The sequence below is a fragment of the Mercurialis annua genome, linkage group LG1-X (genome assembly GCF_937616625.2).
Source record: "Mercurialis annua linkage group LG1-X, ddMerAnnu1.2, whole genome shotgun sequence".
NCBI classification, from domain to species: Eukaryota; Viridiplantae; Streptophyta; class Magnoliopsida; order Malpighiales; family Euphorbiaceae; genus Mercurialis; species Mercurialis annua.
The window spans coordinates 60,308,373-60,331,022 of NC_065570.1; the positions used below are offsets into that span (position 1 = coordinate 60,308,373).

Sequence of the window (22,650 nt, forward strand, 5' to 3'; positions counted from 1 at the left end):
ACATGTGGGGTTCCGCATTCCTAGAATGCGGAACATGTGGGTTCAGACACTCTTTTGGAATTAATTCCAAAAGAGGCGCAATAATGAAAATTTGGGTGCCTCAAATATCAAAAACCCTTAGAGATGAGCAATTTATTCGACCGGATGAACCGATGACTTTAGTCGGTTCGATGATAAATTTAGATTTGGCTGGTTCAGTTTTAGGATTTTAAAATTCTGAATTTTGATTATCAGTTCACTTGAGATTTAAATTGAATGAATAAATTAATATTTTTTTTCCATAATCATTCGTTGTGTTTATATAAATTTTAACTAAATCAACTGATTCACTTTTTTTAGATTTGGTTTTGATTAATATTCAGTGCTCAGTCAGTTCAATTTTAAGCATTTTGTCGATATGTTAGTTTGGTTTAGGGGATTTTTGGTTCATTTTAACCAAACCGACTACATGGTCACCTATTTCTAGTGTTGTAAATGAACTGAGTCGAGTTTTGAGTTTCGTGTTTGGTTCTTTACATGAACGAAGTGTTCATGTTCGATTCATGTTCATTCGAGTTTTAAATAAAGTGTTCATGTTCGATTCATTTAAAATTTAAAGTTTGGTTTAGTTGTTTAATGAATGAGCTTGCGAATGAGCTTGTGAAGGTACTAAACGAGCCTGTTACTGAACTCCTTCGTTTAGCCGCTAGATGAACACGAACTGAGATTACAATGTTCTATTTTTCTTAATCAACAAAACTACATAATTTGATTTGAAACAATTTAGATTTAATTTATTAAAAGAATATTTTATATTTGATTTAAATATTTAGCTAGTCACAAACTCTTCATAGAATTCTTATACGAACTAATTCGTGAACTCTTTATCAAGCTCTTATAGGAACTGGTTCGTGAACTCTTAATGGAGTTTGTTCTGAAACTTTTAATAGAGCTCGTTCACGAACAATTAATCGAGTTGTTTGTGAACGTAAACAAATTAAACGCCACTACATTCATATTTAGTTCGTTTAAATAAATGAAAATAAAATCAAACTCAACATCAGTTCGTTTATAATACGAACAAACACAAATCGAGCTCTTATCGAGTCGAACACTGAATTACTCGTTAGTAGCTCTGTTCATTTACAACCTTATCTCTATCCATCATATATGTTGTTGGATAAAATAGAACATTTGAGCAATTCTATTTTCTTTTTATAAATGTTGGAATATTTATAAGTGATAGTAAAGCTTTGACTATTTGTTAATGCTCTTAACCAGTGTTTTCAAACCCGGACCGGACCGGCCGGTTTAACCGGTTAGTCCGGAAACCGGAGGTCAGTCCGGGTCAATTACTCCTTAATACCCGGATTTCCGGTTCAACCTGTTTGAACCGGGAAAACCCGCAAAAACCGTAAACCCGTTGAACCGGAAAACCCTTCATAACCGGCCGGTTCACAAAAAACTTGAACTTAAGTGATGATTCTAAACGACTGTCGTAATGTCCGATTGGAACCCAATAAGGTTTATTTACGAGGATTTGGATATTAGTCGATGTTTATGTTTTTGGTTTATGCATAAGGTTTATTTTTAGAAATTCATGGTTACTTGTGGTTTTGAGTAGTGGATGTTGTTTATAAGTTAGTAAAGAATTTTTGATGTTGAGAAAGAAGATGACAGTGGCGGCTGGGTGATTGTTAAGGTTGGAGAAAAGCAACATGGTAGCTAGGTTAAACTTGGTATGAATAATTATTATTGGGCCAGGCTCATTTTTTAAAGAGGAAATTAGATCATACACTGTTGAACCCCAAAATAATCTCAGTTTTACTGTTAAGCATCTCCGGCTTGAGAAATACGGTCGAAGTTCAGCGTGTTTGAAGTTTACACTTTTTCCTTTTTGATTTTACGGTGGATTTAACAATGGCTATGGATTTTTCTTCTTTCTTCTGATCTTCATCTTCTTCGCGCAGCAGTCTTTCCCTTTAATTTTGCGACTACAACGGCGATGAGTTGCCGATTCATAGGTTGCCGGCGATGGCGGCGGTGATGGGTTGTCGATTTAAATGTCTAAATCTACAACAACAGCTCAATCTTATGAAAATGGAACAATCGTCGATTGATGGGTTGTTAATCGATGGTTGTGGCGGCTGAGGGTTTCCCAGATTTTGTGGATTTGTTGGAATTGATGGGTTGCGGTGGTTTGCTGACAAACGGTGGATCTGATGAATTCAGTGCTGGATTTTTGATTAAAATGGGTAGTTGATAATTTTGGGAGTAAGTGGGCATGCAGTGTACTAACGGTGTATTAGTAGTTTACTAAAAGTTTTATAAATTTATTTTAGCGAAGTAATGAGAAAATAGAACCAGAGATAAAATCTCTTCTCCTCTGTTTATTTTTTGATTAAAATATCGATATACTAGGCAATTTGGCTCTTTTAAATTCATTATTAAATTAAGGACATGGTTTATTATGAATACTCTGTTCTGTGGGTTTAAATTAAGGGCATGGTTTTTTTATAAATAAATAAACTGATAGTAAATTGATAGTAAAACGATAGTAAACTGTTAGTAAACGGTTGATAAATATAACTATACTTTATATTTAATAAATTAACTATAATGTTTAGTAAAACTAATAAACTGTTAGTAAACGGATGGTAAATTAACTTATTTTTTAGTAAACTGATAGTAAATGATTAATGAATTAACCATACGGTTAAAAAATAAATTAATAGTAAATTTGATTTTTAAGTAAACTTTTAGTAAACAGTTAGTAAATTGATAGTAAACTTTTTGTTAGTAAACCGATAGGAGATTTACCGTATTTTTATAAATAAAAACCGTTAGTAAACTGTTAGTAAACCGTTAGTAAATTTATTGTTTGTAAACCGGTGATAAACTGTTAGTAACCCGATAGTAAACTTACTGGGTTTTTAAAATAAGAAACCGTATTTTTCAACTCAAAAAGTGTAATTTCGCAACTTTTAAAAGTCAAACCGTAAAAATCAACCCAAACTGGTCAAACCGTATTTTTGAGAATATTTATACACAGTATGGGTATTTTTGAAAAACTCTCTTTTTTAAATAGGGCTGCGTTTGCTTTTGAGTTAAAGAAATTATTAAAGTCAAACAGAATGTCATTGTATTATATTTCAGATTTATTTTACATATAGTATAATTTATATGATATTTTTTATGTTTTTAATTTAAACGGTTAAACCAGTGATTGAACCGGTTCAACCGGTTGAACCTTAAACCGGGGGACATACCGGTTCTGTCACCGGTCCGGGTTTTAAAACATTGCTCTTAACAATATTTGGTAAAGAATTAGTCAAATCTGTTTTGGTAAAGATGGGGTAATAAATACTGTTTTGATTGTTTTGCAAAGACACCCTTGTATTTTTTTCAACTACATTAACGTACTTTTGGCTTTGCAGTCCAAAATTTTCTAGTTAAATAAAATTTCCCATTTATTTTTATTTCTATTATAAAAATTGATAAATCAATGTTCCCCATTCAGGGGGTTTAAGATTGATGTTTTTATCAAAATGCTATTAATATTGAATGGCAATAGCTCACTCCCTCCGTTTTAATAGAGTGTCCATTTTATTATTATCACACAATTTAAAAAAACACAGTTAATCTTTTTTTTATTATATTTCTATTTAATACATCCATAAACTCTTAGTTTTTTTAATAGATTTTTTTTCCCAAAAAACGATACAAGATATAAACCAATTAGGCTTAGCATAATGATTGTAAATACAAAGCTTTAGCCCTTTGCGCTAGCCTATGTGCCTCCCTATTTTGTAATCTCTTAATATAGCCTATGGAACTAAATTGAAGAAGCGATTGAAGACTCCAAATATCTTGACAAATACCCCAACAAGCTGCTTTCGAGCAGTTTTCGAAATTTACCGATTGAGATACTTGGATGACATCGCCTTCAAAAGAGACTTTTGTCCAGTTCATCCGGAGTGCCCATTTGATAACTTCACGAAGAGCTAAAAATTCTAATATACCCGGGTCCCAAATGAATTGGAAAATTGCTGTGAAAGAGCCCAAGGTTATGCCATTTGCATCTGTTGCTATGCCTGCTATTGCTCCAAATTTGTGATCTTTATTTGTACCTGCATCATATCGAATAAGAATTGAATCTGTTGGCCGAGCTCCTTGTCCAAGTCTGTGAGAAGAAAGATGCGGACGAGGTTGAGGTGATTTTGGTATGTACATTTCCTTTGCTTCCTGAGCTTGATGGAATTCTCTTGTGTAGTCATTAGCAAAGGAAATTGTTTGCATTTCGGTCCACATTTGATCCTTAAAGATAGCTGCATTCCTAGCCTTCCAAATAGCCCAAAGATGAAATACAAAATTTGAAATTTTACATTCCGAGAAATCATGTTGTTTGAATCCTGAAATTATTTTTTGCCAAACAACCGAAAAGATTTCATCCTGTATTAGATGGGTTTGAAGGGCTAGAGTAGAACCGAACCACACCCTTCTAGCAAAGTCACATCTGAAGAAAATATGCATTTGGTCTTTTTTAATAGATGACAATAAATATTTCCTCAATAGTGAGTTTCAAATAAAATAATATAGGAAAAATAATTTAAAAATTTGTTAATTATTAAAATTGGACAATAAATTTGCAATAAAAATACAGAGAAAGTGGGAAACTCGATTAGGTTGGAAGAAATATTTTTTAATTTTAATTTTAAATTATTTTTAATTTTATTTAAAATATCTGTTCTATTTTTAAAAAATTAAAAAAAAAATAACTACAACCACATAGACAATCTTTAAACACTAATAACCAGTCTGAAGAGAGGTGAACATCAACCGGTTCGATTAGTTGAAAACCGAGTAAAACTGACCAATTAAAACTTATAAAATTTTCAAATCGTATCAAAATTTTAGTAACTGAACCACATTGAACCGAACCAAAAAATTTGGTTCCATTAAAACCATTTTTTAATTAAAATTAATTTAGACATGTAATTGTTAATTAGTGTTTAATAATTTTTTATATATGTTTATTAACATATTTGTATATTGTATAAAATTTATTAATTTATATATTAATAATAATTAAGAAACGAAAACTTGAAAAATAGAAATAGATATATATTTATATAGTTTTTCAGAAATAATATCTTTTTATGTTTTAGTTCGGTGTAATTGGTTTTTCGGTTTATTTAATTTTAAAAATGTCCAAACCGGATCAAAAACCGAACACTAAGTTTTATCTAAACAAAAATCGGACTAAATATTTTTACCGAATAACAAAACAAAACAACAAATTTTAGTTCGGTTCAGTTCGATTTTTCGGTCTAGTTCGTTTTCGCTCACTTAAGGAAGACTAAACTAGAGTTAAAAATTCGAAACCTCTAATAGAATGCCACATCAACCCAATAAGCGGGACTACAATTGTTTGCATGTATAGAATGTAAACTCCACCGCCAAAATAGAAAAATTATTAGACGCAACCGTTGCGCCATGTCATTCGTGCAACAAGCCAATGATGCGTTAGCCATGTGGAAAAAGTGATAATAAAAAAATTGAATGATAATTAAAAGATTCCCTATCGCAAATGCTCATTGGCTTGTTGTAAATATGACATGGCACAACCAATGCATGGGATAAACACTCGCCAAAATATGGCATGTAGCGGGGTCAAGTAGTCCTGTCGTTATTGTCGACAAAATTCAACTTGCAATCGTAAAATCATAATGGTGGGCTTAAAACCTTACTCTTGAAGAACCCAATTTGTGCACATTTTTTAACTCAGCTCAGCTCAGCTCCCGACAAATTCATTTAACTTACCTTTTCGTTTCTTTCTTGCTGTGTCTCTACTCTCTACCAAATCCATATCTTAAACGTTCTTTGTACCTGTCATCTCCATCTCTTCTTTTTACCATTCTTTGCACTCATATCAAACACTTTGCTTTCGTGCGGCTATATTATCTGTTCCAATGACTTCTCCAACTTGCTGTTACGTGCACCACACAACAAATAAGTGCAGTTTCTTCTGAAACTTGATTGTGTTTTTGTAGTTAGCTATGGAGAGATATGAGATTGTGAAGGAAATTGGGTCTGGCAATTTTGGGGTGGCAAAGCTTGCTAGAGATAGAGGGAGTAAAGAGCTTTTTGCTGTTAAGTTCATTGAGAGAGGCCAAAAGGTCTGTTCTTTTCCCTCCAATTTACATTCTTTTTGACTGTTTTGTGTTCCTGTTGGTTCATAGATTGATGAAGGGTTGTTCTGTTGTGGTTGCAGATTGATGAACATGTGCAAAGGGAAATTATGAACCATAGGTCTTTAAAGCATCCCAATATTGTTAGGTTCAAAGAGGTTTGTTTGTTGCTGATTCATTGCACTACATAAGGGCATGCTCAATGGGTTCATTTTGATTGTTTTAACAAAAAACAGGACCAATCTTCATAGCCATGTCTCTGTGTAGTTATGCTGATATTTGTTTCTAATGGAGGAGTTATATATGATTGCAGGTCCTTTTGACTCCTACTCATCTGGCTATAGTTATGGAATATGCTGCTGGAGGAGAACTTTTTGAGAGGATTTGTACTGCTGGTAGATTTAGTGAAGATGAGGTAAGCTATAGCTCATTTTTGTTTTTGCTAAAAAAAGAGAAGCTTTTTTGGATATAAAATAAAAACGGAGTGCTGCAATATTTCAATTGATGCTATACATTCTTGGGGTTTTGTGTTCAATTGGATCAGGCGAGGTTTTTCTTCCAGCAATTGATTTCAGGAGTCAGCTACTGCCATTCAATGGTACCAACTCCACCTCTTCATTCTTCAATTTGTCTTTATCTTAAATGCCGATTCTTCTTGTTATTGTTAGAGATGATAATATTACAGGAGCCTCAGCTTTTGGGTGAATTAGTTATTTGACATGATATCATAGCTTATGGGATCGAAAGGTTTAGAGTTCAATCCTTCGCAATCCCATAAGATTAATTAAAATGCATAAGGTCAATGAGCGTATGCGTGCGGGTGTGAGTTGGAGATAATACTGTTGTTGGAGCCACACCTAATTACTTGACCTTTTGAGTGAATTAGTTATTTGACTGTCATAATCTTTCGCATTAGCTAACCCATTTGTTTTTGATATTGCAGCAAATTTGTCATAGAGATCTTAAGCTTGAAAATACATTGCTTGATGGTAGCACAGCACCGCGTGTCAAAATTTGTGATTTCGGATATTCAAAAGTAAGCATTTCAATAAAAAAATAATAGTCATATGTGTAAACTTTGTAAATAATCATCCTGGCTTTTCTGTTTAGTCAGCTGTATTGCATTCCCAACCAAAATCTACAGTTGGAACACCTGCTTACATTGCACCCGAGATTCTGTCGAAAAAGGAATACGATGGAAAGGTAATAAATCTTCACCTTTCATTCCCCTTTTCATTATATGCTTTTCACTTTAGTTGCTTAAGACTTGAGAGCCATCTATCAAATTTAAGTCTCTTGAATTACAGGTTGCAGATGTTTGGTCTTGTGGAGTTACCCTATATGTGATGCTAGTTGGGGCATACCCCTTTGAAGATCCCGCTGATCCCAAAAACTTCAGGAAAACAATTGGGGTGAGTGGTTTTGCAAAAGAATGCTAATAGTGCGTTTGTTTCAAATGAATTTCACAAAATTTAGCGGAACTCAAATGAATATAGTTGTGTTTGGTTTACTTATAAATTATTCTATTAACTCTATTTTATTTAGTTTTGTAGAATTGATCGTGTTTATATCAAACAAATTTCTGAATCAATTCATTTGCAAATAAAATGAATTATAAGGTCGATTAAACCGATCATAGAGCAAGAATAAGTTATATCAATTGTTAAAAATCGGCATAATTTATTCTGGAGTTCTTGTTAAGCTACATTTAGTGAATGAATCATGTTCATTATTGTTTATTACAGCGGATACTGACTGTTCACTACTCAATTCCGGATTATGTTAGAGTTTCTAACGAGTGCAAGCACATCTTATCTCGAATATTCGTGGCGAATCCTGAAAAGGTAACTTGGCGTTTGGTTTTCGTATATAGAAATGCAGGTTTTGTAAATTTGTGCTTGAACTGCCTTTGCTAGACTCAGGATTCGTGCTCGCTTTCTTAACAGAGAATAAGCATTCCCGAAATTAAGAATCATCCATGGTTCTTAAAGAACTTGCCTGTAGAAATGATGGAAGGAGGCAGTTGGCAAAGCCACGACGTCAATAATCCGTCGCAAAGCATCGAAGAAGTTGCGACTTTAATACAAGAGGCGAGGAAAGTTGTCGAGCTGCCGAAGAGTGGAAGCTATTTGCTAGGAGGAAGCATGGATCTTGATGACATGGATGCTGATGCAGATTTTGAAGATACAGAGACGAGTGGCGATTTCGTGTGCCCTTTATGAGCCAACTATATAAATAAAATCAAATTTTCCTGAGGTATATATAGTCTCAATGGTTACGAGCACTGAAACACCATAAAAGGTTTGTTTGAATGAGTTGCGTTGTGTAAGAGTACTTGTTTAGCTAAGTGGTCCATAACTGCTCTTTTGTAAATTCTTTATGCAACTTTTGCAGTTCAATGTATATCAGTTTTTTTTTTTTTTTTGAATTAAGTAATCTCAGTTACATATTTTAGGGACGTGTTAAAATCCTAGAGATGTATTGAGGTGTTAAGCGGTATGAAGCATAGTTTATTTGAACTTTTGTTTTTTTCGTTACTTACTTGAACATTGTATTTCTTTTATATAAATTACAGAAAATAATTCTGTTATCATTAAGATGAGCCGCCAATTGTGTTTCTGGCATCTGAGCTCAAGGTTCACACCTTAGTAATAGTGGCTACTAAGTGGCGGAATCAGAATTTCGACCCAAAGGAACGAAATTTCATCATTCGGATATTCAAAAAAATACAGGACCAATAACTGTTGTTCGGCTATTTAAAAAAAAAACATAAATAAAACATGTCATTTGACTATTTTAAAAGCAAATTAGACCGAACAATGTGTAGTTCCATTATTCTTAATTTATTCTTTTCACTAAATACCCTCTCCGTTCTTTTTTAGTTGTCCATTTAGCCAATTTTATTTGTCTATAAATAGTTGTCCATTTAAAAATCCCATGCGATATTAACTACTTATGTTCCAAGTTTACCCATCTCTAATAAATGACTCTATGTTTTAATTTAAAAGGCATTTATTAACTAATAGGGCTATATTAGTATTTTTCTTTATAAATTAAGACAAAATAAGCACTACCTTGGTATGTGCAATATTGGCTAAATGGACAATTAAAAAAGAACGGAGGTAGTAACATTTTTGATCCAAAAAATTTAAAATATGGAGAACAAATAATTTATTGAAGAAGATTTGAAAAACTGGGAGATTGTTTATAATTTTATCCTCATTGCTTGAGTTTTTAAACTACTAGAGCCAAATGACATCATTGTTTGACTCTTAAAACATTTGAAAAAAAGAAGAGCAAAAAAGACTAAGGGGCCGTTTGGTTCGCCATAAAAAAAGGGGAATGGGAATGGGTATGAGAATGATTCCATTGTTTATGTTTGTTTTGTCAAATTGTACTAGGGAATGGGAATGTGATTACCCCCTCAATGGGAATCACCCATTCCCCTATTACCCCATGGGAATGGACTTTTGGGAATGAGAATCAAAATTTCACAAAATATTTTAATAATAAATAATAAATATATAATTATTAAAAAAACTATTTTTAAATGTTTATTTTAAAAAATATACTTAAAATAATAAAAAAACTTATTTAATATTTTTTAAAAATTATTTTTTTAATATTTTTTAAATAATCAATTTTTATTAAAAAATAATTTTTTAATTTTTTTAAAATATTTTTTTAATTTTTCTTAAAATAATTTTATTTTTTTATATAAAAAAATATTTAAAAAAAATAAAAAAAGTATTTTTAATAAATAATAAATAATTTTTTTATTAAACTTTATCCATTCCCATTCCTACACTAATTTTGAACCAAACAAAAAATGAAAACAATCATTCCCATTCCTTCTCATTCCGATTCCCATTCCGATTCCGATTCCCAACCTTGAACCAAACGGCCCCTAATAACGAAATCCAGAGACAGTAGCGGAACCAAAAGACTTTTTTTAGTCGGGATTTAATTTTTAATTAGTTTTCTGATAGCGCGACCTTAACCTACATCTAACTTCAATTTCATATAAATTTACTTTTATTTTTCAAAATTTTATTTGTAATTTAAAAAAAAAAAGCTGGATCCACCCTAGCCATAGGATGGTTCTGCGCCAGTCCAAAGGGGGCGAAGGCTGGGTCCCCAACAACGGTTCTTGAAGTCCCGCAAACCTTGCATCGCCTCCTTGTTCGTTTGATTTTTTTGATTAAAATTTAATTAAAATATTGTACTTTTGAAATTATACTGAATCAAAAATTGAAATTTCGAGGATTATTTTAGGTTTTTTGGATTTCTGTATATTAATTTGTTTATAATGTACTTCGATGATTTTATCAAATATAATAAAGGATATTTTCGGACTCTGATAAAAATAAAAATAATAATAAAAAAACTGACATTTGTAGGTTCGGTTTGGTTTTGCAATGCATTGGCCTCAAACGGTATGAAGTTTCTTTTAAACGACATGATATTCAATTGTGCATCTGATACATCAATTTTGAGAATAATGCATAAAGATTAGGGGTGTAAACGGGCCGAGCCGAGCCCGAGTTAGGCCAAGCTCGAGCTCGAGCTCGAGTGTGTTTTACAGGCTCGAGCTCGAGTTCGAACGAGCTTAAATTTTGAAACTCGAGCTCGAGTTGAATTTAATAAAAATAAAAAAATAATTTTAAAAAATCAAATTTGATGTATTTCAATTATTTTTCACTATATATTATGCAATTTAACCAATTTTTATGATGCATACTTAAATTTAGAGGTGTAAAATTTTAATATAATAATAATAAAATTTTTATTATTATTTTATAACAAACTCGTTTAGACCCGTTTAGGCTCGCGAGCCTCAATAACTGATACTCGAACTCGGCTCGAGATGAAGCTACTCGAGCTCGAGCTCGGCTCGAATTTTTCGAGCTGATCTCGAACTTTTTTCGAGTCGATCTCGAGTAACTCACGAGCAGCCCAACTCGTTTACACCCCTAAAGATGAAGGGCTCCAAAGCGCTTATATCATGCCTATCACAAATAAATACACGTGTATGGCTGAGAAAAGAGATGCAAAAGCAATTCAAAAATAAGCGACACATGTGAACATTACCTTAAACGAATAAATAGTAAGTTAAAACCTAACCTAAAAAAACCCTAGAAGCAGCAGAAGGCAAACCGCAAGGCAACGCACTCTTCCGCCTGCATAGCCGTCTCTGCTCGTACCGGATCAACATGAAGGTTTCAGTCTCTTAAAACCATTTTTAATTTCAAATAAATTCAATGTGAAGCTCTAAATTTTGAAAAAATTAATGTAAAGATTCAATTCATGAATTTAGTTAACTGATCTCATTTTGTGGTTGTGTTGGGCAGTTCAACATTGCTAACCCTACTACGGGATGCCAAAAGAAGCTGGAAATTGACGATGACCAAAAGCTGTATGCTCTTCTTTTCTTTTTAATTCTGCTTTTTTTAGCTTGTTTTTCTGTTTTAGCTGCTTATAATATGTTCTGGGTTTAAATTATAAGGTATCAGTATGGTAGATTAAGCTTGTTACAAAATTACATTAGAGCTGTTAATAAATAATTACTATCCACATGGAGAGAAAATTTGAATTAATGGGTTTGATGTATGATAGAATATTATACATTATTTGTTGTATGCATTTTGTCAATATTATCGTTTAATAATATCCGCGGAAGTTGTGTGACAAATATGTTGTCTGCTAACTCCTAGTTAGTTTCCGATTGTCTACATGCTTGATAATCATATTTTTGATACATTATTTTGAAATATTTCTCATAATAAATGTTTGTTTTCCTTGTTGCTTGTTCTATTGCAGTCGTGCTTTTTTTGATAAGAGAATTTCGCAAGAGGTCAGCGGAGATGCTCTTGGGGAGGTATGCATCTTGTAGTTTTTCAATTTGGCATCAGCATACTTTCTGTTGTAACTGCATGCTTAATGGTTTGCACTGCTGATTTTGTTTTACAGGAATTCAATGGCTATGTTTTCAAAATTATGGGAGGTTGTGACAAGCAAGGTTTCCCCATGAAGCAGGGAGTGCTGACACCTGGCCGTGTCCGTCTCTTGCTTCACAGAGGTTGGTTCATATTTCTGTTTATAGTAAACAGAAGTTCTATATGCTGTGTTGGTTCTTCTTGGCTTATTTGGAAAATGTATTTTGTTATTTGATCACTCCACTTAATAATTAAAAAATGATTCATTTTTATTTGGACAGGAACTCCTTGCTTCCGTGGATATGGAAGGCGTAATGGTGAACGTAGGAGAAAGTCTGTGCGTGGATGCATTGTGAGCCAAGACCTTTCTGTTTTGAACTTGGTAATTGTGAAGAAGGGAGAGAATGATCTCCCTGGATTGACCGACACTGAGAAGCCAAGAATGAGGGGACCCAAGAGAGCATCAAAGATCCGCAAGCTGTTTAATCTCTCAAAGGAGGATGATGTTAGAAAGTATGTTAACACTTACCGGAGAACATTCACAACAAAAGCTGGTAAGCTTCTTGTTTCTTTTGTTGTCAGTATTTATGTTTACTTTAAAGTCTTATTCTTCCTAGAAAATGGTATTAATGTATTGTGCAATGGATTTGTTATGGTGCAGGAAAGGAAGTTAGTAAAGCACCTAAGATTCAGAGGCTGGTTACTCCATTGACTTTGCAAAGGAAGCGCGCCAGAATTGCCGACAAAAAGAAAAGAATTGTCAAGGCCAAGGCTGAGGCTGCTGAGTACCAGAAGCTACTTGCCTCAAGATTGAAGGAGCAGAGGGATAGACGTAGTGAAAGCTTGGCAAAGAAGAGATCCAGGCTCTCTACTGCTTCTAAACCATCAATTGCAGCTTAGATCTTGTGTTTTCTCTGCGATTGAGTTTTGTAGTGAAGATGATATGTCACTGAGTTTTCATTTGTATCTCTAAATATTGAGGGGTTTCATTTGATGGTCACAGGAGTGCTTGAACACTAATTTCTTTGAAGTACTCCAGCCATCAGGACACTTTCTCTATACTTTTCTGGGAATATTATTGAATTTTGCATTGCTAATTACCTATTTGTTCTATATTTTCATATCAAGTAGAATCATGTTTAGGTTGGCAGGGTTCACATGCCCAGTTCCTAAATCTATACTGGAACCAGGAAGCCGAAGCATCTTATAAAAAGTCGTCATATTTTTAGCACTTGCCTGCCAAAAACATTGACCTGCCTCCCCTCTATTGTTACGGCCAGTGGGTGATCATTGTTCAGGGACAATCTTTGATATCATTTGTTTAGCATGTGTTTGCTTCTGTAATATGCGAAATCTACAAAATATTAGAGTACTGTGTTGATAATTTACATTACTTAAATGTCAAATAATTAGAGAATGATTCTTATTACATTGGGACCGCTTAACCAAAGTAAAACTTACAAATAAGCAGAACCATAAAAAGAATTCTTTTATTATTTGGCTTCAACTACAAACGGAAATCAAGCCATTGCCAACTGTTATAAATACTGAAAGGTATGTGGGTGTAATGTATGCCTCAATGTTGAGTGTAGGCCTCAATAAGAGGCAAGTGAATCCTATAAAAAGATGTCATTATGGTTGTTTAGTTCTCCCCATACTGTCTGCTCAACCTCCTCCCATGATTGGGATGTCCTCAGTTCTCTCCATATACTGAAAATAGCTCCCAATATATTCTCTTCATGCAATATACAGTAGCACCTGCAAACAATACAAGTACAACCATTTAAATGAATTACACCCTTCCAAAGACGGTAGCATATGCTGCACTTTTACTAAACGTGAATCACCAATGCCACAAATACCAGACATGGTATATCCAATTAGCATACTCAAACTCGACTCGAGCTTTTAACCACTCGAACTTGAGCTTGGTAAGTTTGTCAAATTTTTATAGAGTTCGAGCTTAATCGAGCTGGTCAAAAAAATATCAAAGATAATTTTCAATGAAAAAGAAGTTCATATGTACCACTATTGTAATTATTGTAACATATAAGGGTAAAATTAGATAAGCTCGATAAGGCTCATGAAACCATCGAGTCAATAATTTTACTGCACGAGCTCAACTCGATTAATATCAAGTTGATTTCGAGTATTTCTCAAAACAATCCCGAGTAGCTCACGAATTAGCTTGACTCACTTACAACCCCTATACCATTTCATAAAGTGATAAGCCATGAAGTTCTGAGTCACGTAAAAGTCTTTATATTTTACTGCTTAATTAGTTAAATTGGTAGAAGTGCTTCCTTAGAAATAGGTCCAGCAGTATGTCTCTCTTTTAAATAATGTTGCCTACTTTTTGGGAACCATCCGTTGTGTTCCATATTATTTGGAGAGTTAGTTATTGTTTGATTTGTATTTAAAGTATTTTAAATGAAATGAGAAAGGCAGCAAATTATCAATCAAGAAAGGCTTGTGATCTAATTCTCACCCTAACTAGAATTTTTATCTCAAAATATAGTTCAACTCTGATTGGGACCTATCATAAAGCTCCCTTATGAAATATCACATAATTTTCTCTGGGTATAAATATGTTTGGTTTTTTGATGCCCCTCTCGTACATCATTAATCTATATACATTTATATACTCACTGTACATGCCATAGGTTCTGGAGTTAACATCACAAAACATGAAATATTTAACATCAACTAACTAATACCATGTTGAGAACATGAAAGAAAAATAAAGCACTCACATAGCACGGTATGACAGCCGCCCAAACTTTTCATCACTGCCCTTTACTGCAACACACTTCCCTGATAGGAAAGGCAGTTTATAACTTTCTAAAAATTGCTTAAGGAGCCTTGAATCCCCTCTAAATATATCTAAGTACACTGGTATCAAGTCATAGATGCGGTCACCTGTAGGAGAAATGAGAAATCAATATAGTTTGAAGATGTCATGTCTGAGAAATAAAGTTTTGTCCATTGATTAGTTCACACCACTTTTAACGTGCAGGAGACCAATTAGACACCAATACTCAAAAGTTGATGGTTTGAAGTTCAGGTTCTTGAAACTCAACTAGCACATGAAGATCACCATGGCTAAGTATCAAATAGTTTTGGAAGGTTATTGCTGACTTAATCAGCATGGCAGATATTTTTTCCTCAAAAAATTTGGCTGAGTATCAAAAAGTTCATCATTTAAAATCATTTGTACAAGTAAATACTACACATATTTCAAGAAGCATATAAGCATACAGCACAAATACAGTAGAATCTCGAGCCGAAATTAATACTTTGGAATTTAGATGGAAGAGAACAAATAAATTAAGAAGCACTCACCAATAAAAAGATCGCTGAAATCAAGAATGTGGCCAGGACTCCATGATTTAACATCCCTACTATTTTTATAATCATTGGAATTATTATCCAGTGTATAAGCACCTTCATCGTTTCCACTCAAGCAAGAGCTATTCAGATTTGGTTTCATATGAACATTGTCATCCATAATATCTGAGTGTATCCAAGACCAAGGTTTGAAGCCATTTTCATTCTGAATCAGCCAAGAGAAACATATTAATGATTGTCAATAACAAATAATGCATCAACCAGAAGAGGTTTCACCATGGAATGTGAAGGTAAAGGACCAAAAGTGTTAGATTCCATCTTAAAACCAATTGGTATTAAGTGGAGGTGCCCAACTAATATATAAACACAAATCCATTCACACACACAACCAATGTGGGATTTCCCACTTTAACACTCCCCCTCACGCGTAGCGTGTACGGGCCGAGCAACAAAGTCCCCCCTCACGAAAATCTCACGTGGGCCGGGCCAAATTCAAATTGTGTGAATGGACAAGACTCCGATACCATGTTAGATTCCATCTTAAAACCAAGATGGAATCTAACATGGTATCGGAGTCTTGTCCATTCACACAATTTGAATTTGGCCCGGCCCACGTGAGATTTTCGTGAGGGGGGACTTTGTTGCTCGGCCCGTACACGCTACGCGTGAGGGGGAGTGTTAAAGTGGGAAATCCCACATTGGTTGTGTGTGTGAATGGATTTGTGTTTATATATTAGTTGGGCACCTCCACTTAATACCAATTGGTTTTAAGATGGAATCTAACAAAAAGTAACAAGGGTTAAATAGATGACTGGATATGGAGAAACCTGGTGGAGATACAAAAACATGGTAAAATCATCAGGAATATATTCATGCACTTTCTCAATCAGTGCTCCTGGGATTGGATCTCCCCTACAAATACAAATGAGTGTTTCAGAGGTTGCATAAATATTATGTCACTCAATGTTTTCATGCTTGCATTTAAAAGGTAATAAATCTATTTTATGATAAATATAGGCATACCAATTTTTCAAGCGGGTTGAGACATCCTTCCTTTTCCTAGATAGAGTTCTGATGAAGATCTCCCATTCTGGAGGAGTGTCTGATTCATAGGGAACTTCCTCCATTAAATCTTGTTTGATATTTGAAAAATTTTCCCTATTAAAAGGTGGACAGGGTAAAAGATGAAGGTTGTGCAATTGCTCTCCTAGAAAGGAAGCCAAATTCAGGGTATCCTCCCATGACAGTGCATCCCTTCTGCCAAGATATCATATATGTGCTAATATCAATAAGCTAGCATAAATGCTACTTCTAGCGCAATAAAAGTCTTTAAGTTCCGTTGCACTTAGATTAGAAGAAAATATCATAATTACAACTACTTACAAATCAGCATATATCTTTCCTTTGCATCGCTTTGTGATAATAAATGGCCATATCTGTGTGCACCCGGCTGGACTTGTCAGTTCATTTACTGACATTCCAGCTGTTTTGAGTTCATATAGTTTCTTAGCCCATACACCAAATGGAAACTCATCCTCTTTGTTATTCTCTGGGATAAGATTGCACTTGCCAATCACATCAGGCATTACTTTTCCATCCCAAGGCACAATTTTGTGAGTTCCATTCTCCAGATAAAGAATCCCACTTGCCAATGTTTCAGGAACATATATTTTCAGAGGGGAGTTTACTTTATGCAGTATAGTATAAAACTCAAGCTGCAAAGGAAACTATATCATTATATGCTTGATATGTGATACAAAATTCTACTAATACATGTAGGTATGAGAACTGTACCTCAGCGCCTAAGCCATATAATGAGGCTTCTAGACCTCCTTCAACAAATATTTTAACTGCATGGTCAGGTAGGAGATAAACCTGTTCCAAAATAGGACAGTTACCGACAGCTCAAAGAGAATTGTCAATGTACTAATAAAATGCTATGCTAGTAGGCATATTCATATCCTGAATATCTAAATCTAGAATTCAGAATACCTATTTAACAAATTAAGTATCTCTACCAATATATTCAACTGATGTAAGATGAACCAAAAGCTTTATCTCCACATGCTTTACAAACCCAAGTTAAAACTACTTACTGCAAAAGAAACAGCTTCTCAAACAGTTAAAATTTTAAGATCCCTCTGATATTTAGGCCTAGAAAGTGTCTTTATCGAAAGGAAAAAAATTCATAACCCACGCCCCATTATTCGTAACATAGGCAAATACTCCTGAATAAATATGCGCCCAATGACACTAAAGCAACTCCCGTTGCTTTTTCTACGGTTTAGTGATCTATGCAGTTACCCAAAATCCATAAATACACTTACTGGATTGCTACCGGTGCCAACAGGAAGCTTTTCATCATCTCTTGGAAGAGGCAAATTGTGGAATGCACAGATTTCTGCCAGGTAATTTAACCATTTATCTGCATTTAGTGCTAGGCATGCTCCCTAAGACAAGTAAGCAAAATTAGAAATATAGAAGAATACTTATGCCTTAAAGTATCCTACTCGGACAACTTATAGAACTCCAAAAAATAATAGAAACACACAATTTGTCCACTAATTTTGATTTTGAGGCCAGAACAAGATGACAATCTTAAATTTATTAACTGCTTAGCTTTATAAGTGCATCTGGGATATGGATGACAAACTACTTCTTCATTTGAAAGATAAAACTACCTATTGGATAAGCAAAGATAAAGTTCATCTGGAGATGCTAATACCTTCCAAATAAGCTCTCGCATTCCTGGTTTCCAGTCCCAAAGCTTGCATAGCCATTCCCTCATTTCTCGTTGTCCTATGGAATTTCCTGGGCTCCATGGGGAACTATAGTGGTCTTTGTCCTTATCCAAGAACTTGCTTAAGAATTTTATATCGTAAGAAAATTCTTCTTGCCACAACTCATAACTTTTGGAGTCACCGTTAATTGTCATTCCATATTCTGGATCTTCTCTAGATTTTTGAACTCTGGCCCTCTTCTCTTTCCTTGTCAGATCTGGATACCTCCGATAATTTTCATTATGAACTTCATTATTTACAACATCCTGTAAATCACTTTCATCAAGAGCCAAGAGTCCAGCACGGCACACTCCTTTATGACAGTAACCGGGTGCCATGTCCAGACATACATATTGAAAGTTTTTTGAATTCACGAAGTTTTGTGTAACAGCAATAGTTGTTTCAAGATTCAGTACACAATGCCACCACCCACTTGGAACAAATATTGTCTCTCCAGGTAGCTGGGTGCACATTATTGGTTTGTCTTCATCCGCAAGAAGTGGATAAAAATCTAGCCACCACTGAACAAAAAAGAAATACATACATAGAGAGGAAGTATGAAGTAATAGGCTTTACAAAGGATAAGAAGAATAAAGCTGAACTGAAATATTAGAATGTTTATAGATGTACCTGCAGCGAGGATGGAGTATCAATATTTACATCACCATCTTCTTCATTTACATGTACTGTGACACCAATAGGTACCTTACCAGGAGGATACAAAGCCCACCTAATCAAACAGAAGCAAAACATTGTATCAAGCTATTGCGACCATATTATATAGGTAAGAAACATGTTGGAAGAATAGCTATAGCATCAAGCAAATAAATAAAGTCCCGACAATGAATATGGGCCTAGATAAGAGCCTGAAAATGCAAGGATATGAATAATTGCTTAAAACAAGTACGTTCAGTTGGTCAAAAGGAAATGAACATAACCCTTAAGGCCATGACAGCGACTAGCTATGTTTGTGAGGCTCAAAAAAAGTTGAAAAGGGGCAGGATATCCAAGTTACAAAATGACTATGGAACTGCGATGATGGAGTCCCATATTCCAACTGAGTGTTTCTTTTTATTGCGTGACAGAGCTAAAATAGAAAGGTGTCAGAAACTATCTGTTCGAACTCCAATGCCAGTCTGAGGGTAACAGAAAGGCATAGGCATCAATCTGTTGCCAAAAAATATTTCTGGTATATGCCCAAAAAATGTAAAATGTTCTGTACTTGACCAACAGAATTAAGTGCCCATTTCTGCCTGGTTGCCCTGTGCCACATTGGCAAAGCAGGGTTTAAACGTTTCAGCACATAAAGGTTGGTTTAGCTAAGAAGGAACCAAAAAAAAATAGAAAGAGGGAATATTTTCTCAGCGATAAATGCCTGCATAGTGATTTCATCTCACATCCATAAATGCAAGAAGCGTAGGTCAGATTCACAAGGTTGCAAAAGTTCCTCGTTATGAGGCAACAGCTACAATACATAAGTTCAAGTCATAGGAGTAAATCAAGTGCAACAAAAGGGTGTACTCCTCCGGAGTTTTCATCAGGTTAAACCTGGCTTGTATTGTAAGTAGTCTTAGTTTTAGCAATATCACATTCTGGTTTTCATCAGGTTAAACCTGGCTTATATATTGGTTCTGCAAGAACTTGGGCAACTGATGGATGACACAATGCCGTTAATTTTCATCTACCATAAAGTACCATCACACAGAAATTGTGACAGAATGAGTTGCATCGACAATAGGTCACTGACCAGGGAAGAACCAGCAGTAATATATACATACTCTTTTTGACAATTTTAGCATGACATGTACCTCTTACGTCCGCATAGAAGAGTATTCCAAGCACTAGTGAGTGCTGGATCGACATGCCAAGATGCACCAGACCTCTCTGGCCCAATAATAAGCCATCTAAAGGGAGGTCGCTTCTCTTTATCTAGGACCTCAAAATAGTCTTCTTGAAACAGACAAGGCACACTGTAGTCTTTCAATAAGCTCGGTGCAGCTTCCGCAAACTGTCGAAAGTGAGATTTGAGCTACAAAGACCATATATAAGGAAACAAATACAGAAGCATAAGCAATACCTTATCATCAAAGATATATAGGGGATCTTCGTCATGCTGAGAGTTCATGTAGGAAACATAGTCCTTAAATTTCATGGAAACTTTCCGAGAGCTCCTCTGAGAAATTTTAAAATCTGTATCTCCATATTTCATTGACAGCTGCTCAACTGTCCATGTAGTCCTTGCTGGCCAATCATCAGCGATTTCAGCTAGCATAACCTGGCACATGGTTTGCACATATTCGACGTACAAAAATTAGAAGATGGAAAACTTTACTACTGATTTATGCTTACTATCATATAAAAAATAGGAACAATGAAGAACATATTTAATAAGCAGCTGTTCTTAAAAGGAAAAACAATAATATGAATAAACGGAAGTTAGTTAAACATTCAAATGCATTTATTCTCATATTGCACCTAAATATAAAGTCCTTAAGCCATTACTTTCTCATGTTTCCATATTGAGAAAAACAGAATCGGTGAACTGAAGCAAGACAAAGGAATGGTTTGCATAATTTTTGATATTTAAATCAAAATAAATACTGAAAATCATGCTTACAGATGGACATAAATGTACATGGTATGAGAAAAGTTGAATAAAAGGTCATGATTAAGATTGAAGACCCATGAATCAGACTATTACAAGAAGCAGCATCAAAAAACTGAACTACATCATGGACAAAGGACAAAGCAATAGAACATTCTCAGGTTCAATGATGTAAAATGTGAAACATTTTACCAACTTCAATTAAATAATAGAGTACAAGATCGAATCATAGACAATATACCGGTTTCTTCCCATCGTACTGATTGGAAAAATCTTCCAAAGAGAGGCCTTTCTTTTTTTCCACATTCCCAGAATCAAACGAAAATCCAGACAATGTGGTATGACACCGATATAATCTTCTATACAAGAATAAGGAGTAGAAACCTGCATAAACAAATAGATGCAATTGAGCTAAGTTCCCTCAAGAAGTTAAAGTCACAATAAACAATGCCATAAAAGATCACCACTAAAATGACGAGCTCTCCCACAATATTCCTTATATTCATCTGCCACATTTTCTCTATACACCAAGACAAAGATACAATGTTTTTTAATACGTCACATAAAGTAAAAACAGTACTTTAAAGTTAATTTTACAAGAAAATAATGGTGAGACGTACAAAATCAAGGTAGTTTTCTTCCAGGAGCCTTGGTACTGAAGTGGACCGTTGAGTCGATTAAGACATAAACTCATCCAGAGTGGTTCTTCATTGCAGAACACGTACATCACACTGTAAAAGAACAAAAAACCGAACGAAAATGAGTTTAACCTAATGCATAATTTAGAATTAAATCATGCGGAAAAAGTTCAAATACATTGATTTGATTCTTGCAAAATGCAATCATACGATGCTTCTCAACCACTAAGACTATCAAATAGAGTTCATTCGAATTCAAAATTCATAGATTATTTTGGACTTTTCAAACACACTGAAATTAATGAAAAAATAAAAATGAACAGCTACATATTTCGAATTTTCCACTAGAAAATATCAATGGCATACAAAACCTAATCTAATTCGTCTTAGAGATGTTCTTAAAAGGAAAATAGAAAAAAATTATAGACCTGCTGACACAAGCGAGACGAGCGGCATCTTGAGGGGAAATTTTTTCCAGAATATCGCAGATCAGCTCATCAGGCAAAACTTTAAGGTTCCCTAAAGCGTCTGCTCTACGATCACTGATCTGAACTTGAGAATTCTCCATCGATGATAATCAAACCGAATAATCAAGATAGAAGCTAAATTAGCGATAAATGTTTTAGATTCCCATTTACTTATACGTTTTCGGAGATTGAATAAAACGCGGAGACTTTTGCCGTTTTCATAAAGCGCGCTTTGCGTACCGAATCTCTTTAAACCGTGTGCGCGTCAGATTTACGCCACATGTGCAACCTTTTTTTCCATGTCTTTTCTATTTTTGTTAATTTTAAATCTTTTTTAGTATTTTCTGTTTTGACTTTGAGAGACGTTACCAAAAAATATCTGAATGTCAAATAGATAAATAAAACATTCTATTGCATGGACAATAAGGGGGACATTTTTTTGTTTAAACAAAAAACTTGCTTGGAATGAATTATAATGTAACATATTATGAAAAATAAATACATATTGATCATTTTAATTTTAATAATTTTAGTTTGTACATATTATTTAAAAATATTACATTTTTCCCTCTTAATTTTAACACCCCATTGTATGAGAAAGTAATTTTTGTATTTAGTTCAATTTAATATCGATATTATTTTATTTATGAATAATTTTATTAAATTAGTCATCCAGTATAAGTTCAATTAATTATGTATTTTCAAA

At 34.2% G+C, this 22,650-nt stretch overlaps 4 protein-coding genes across 5 annotated transcripts; 2 read left to right on the forward strand and 2 right to left on the reverse strand.

The window, feature by feature from the left end:
• Positions 1 to 3,723: 3,723 nt before the first annotated feature.
• Positions 3,724 to 4,512, reverse strand: LOC126674217 (uncharacterized). The gene has a single exon (XM_050368636.1). The coding sequence runs from the start codon at positions 4,510 to 4,512 to the stop codon at positions 3,724 to 3,726; it is 789 nt and encodes a 262-aa protein (XP_050224593.1).
• A 1,249-nt stretch (positions 4,513 to 5,761) lies between these two features.
• Positions 5,762 to 8,592, forward strand: LOC126665819 (serine/threonine-protein kinase SAPK2). Its single transcript, XM_050358744.2, has 9 exons — positions 5,762 to 6,158; positions 6,254 to 6,328; positions 6,484 to 6,585; positions 6,715 to 6,768; positions 7,114 to 7,206; positions 7,281 to 7,373; positions 7,478 to 7,582; positions 7,916 to 8,014; positions 8,117 to 8,592. Exons 1-9 carry the CDS (start codon positions 6,039 to 6,041, stop codon positions 8,390 to 8,392), a joined length of 1,017 nt encoding a protein of 338 aa, XP_050214701.1. The 5' UTR covers positions 5,762 to 6,038; the 3' UTR covers positions 8,393 to 8,592.
• Positions 8,593 to 11,279: 2,687 nt separating this feature from the next.
• LOC126680077 (40S ribosomal protein S6-like) lies at positions 11,280 to 13,203 on the forward strand. The gene is made up of 6 exons (XM_050375130.2): positions 11,280 to 11,389; positions 11,522 to 11,586; positions 11,991 to 12,048; positions 12,141 to 12,249; positions 12,388 to 12,660; positions 12,768 to 13,203. The coding sequence occupies exons 1-6, from the start codon at positions 11,384 to 11,386 to the stop codon at positions 13,004 to 13,006; spliced, it is 750 nt and encodes a 249-aa protein (XP_050231087.1). The 5' UTR covers positions 11,280 to 11,383; the 3' UTR covers positions 13,007 to 13,203.
• Positions 13,204 to 13,483: 280 nt separating this feature from the next.
• On the reverse strand, positions 13,484 to 22,133 carry LOC126680064 (lysine-specific demethylase JMJ21). Of its 2 annotated transcripts, XM_050375109.2 has the most exons (16): positions 21,906 to 22,128; positions 21,460 to 21,570; positions 21,304 to 21,359; positions 21,081 to 21,223; positions 20,312 to 20,509; positions 20,043 to 20,242; positions 18,865 to 18,964; positions 18,180 to 18,755; positions 17,782 to 17,904; positions 17,249 to 17,329; positions 16,838 to 17,169; positions 16,478 to 16,711; positions 16,282 to 16,366; positions 15,449 to 15,659; positions 14,860 to 15,025; positions 13,484 to 13,864 (listed from the first exon to the last, which is right to left on the reverse strand). In XM_050375109.2, exons 1-16 carry the CDS (start codon positions 22,043 to 22,045, stop codon positions 13,723 to 13,725), a joined length of 2,898 nt encoding a protein of 965 aa, XP_050231066.1. In that variant the 5' UTR covers positions 22,046 to 22,128; the 3' UTR covers positions 13,484 to 13,722. The 2 variants fall into 2 exon arrangements, with proteins under 2 accessions (XP_050231066.1, XP_050231074.1); XM_050375117.2 differs by lacking the exons at positions 13,484 to 13,864; positions 14,860 to 15,025; positions 15,449 to 15,659 and adding an exon at positions 15,666 to 15,754 and having other exon boundaries at positions 16,240 to 16,366; positions 21,906 to 22,133.
• Between the last annotated feature and the right edge of the window lie 517 nt (positions 22,134 to 22,650).

Bases quoted from the DNA above. Each gene is read 5' to 3' on its own strand.
- LOC126680077 (XM_050375130.2), top strand. The intron at 11,587-11,990 runs GTATGCTCTTCT...GTTCTATTGCAG, and splicing joins ATTGACGATGACCAAAAGCT to TCGTGCTTTTTTTGATAAGA. The intron at 12,250-12,387 runs GTTGGTTCATAT...TTATTTGGACAG, and splicing joins CCGTCTCTTGCTTCACAGAG to GAACTCCTTGCTTCCGTGGA.
- LOC126680064 (XM_050375109.2), bottom strand. From the start codon at position 22,045: ATGGAGAATTCTCAAGTTCAGATCAGTGATCGTAGAGCAGACGCTTTA. The intron at 17,330-17,781 runs GTAAGTGTATTT...ATTTTGGAACAG, and splicing joins TTGGCACCGGTAGCAATCCA to GTTTATCTCCTACCTGACCA. The intron at 17,170-17,248 runs GTACAGTTCTCA...TTTCCTTTGCAG, and splicing joins TATATGGCTTAGGCGCTGAG to CTTGAGTTTTATACTATACT.
- LOC126665819 (XM_050358744.2), top strand. From the start codon at position 6,039: ATGGAGAGATATGAGATTGTGAAGGAAATTGGGTCTGGCAATTTTGGG. The intron at 6,159-6,253 runs GTCTGTTCTTTT...TTGTGGTTGCAG, and splicing joins TCATTGAGAGAGGCCAAAAG to ATTGATGAACATGTGCAAAG. The intron at 7,583-7,915 runs GTGAGTGGTTTT...TGTTTATTACAG, and splicing joins ACTTCAGGAAAACAATTGGG to CGGATACTGACTGTTCACTA.
- LOC126674217 (XM_050368636.1), bottom strand. From the start codon at position 4,512: ATGCATATTTTCTTCAGATGTGACTTTGCTAGAAGGGTGTGGTTCGGT.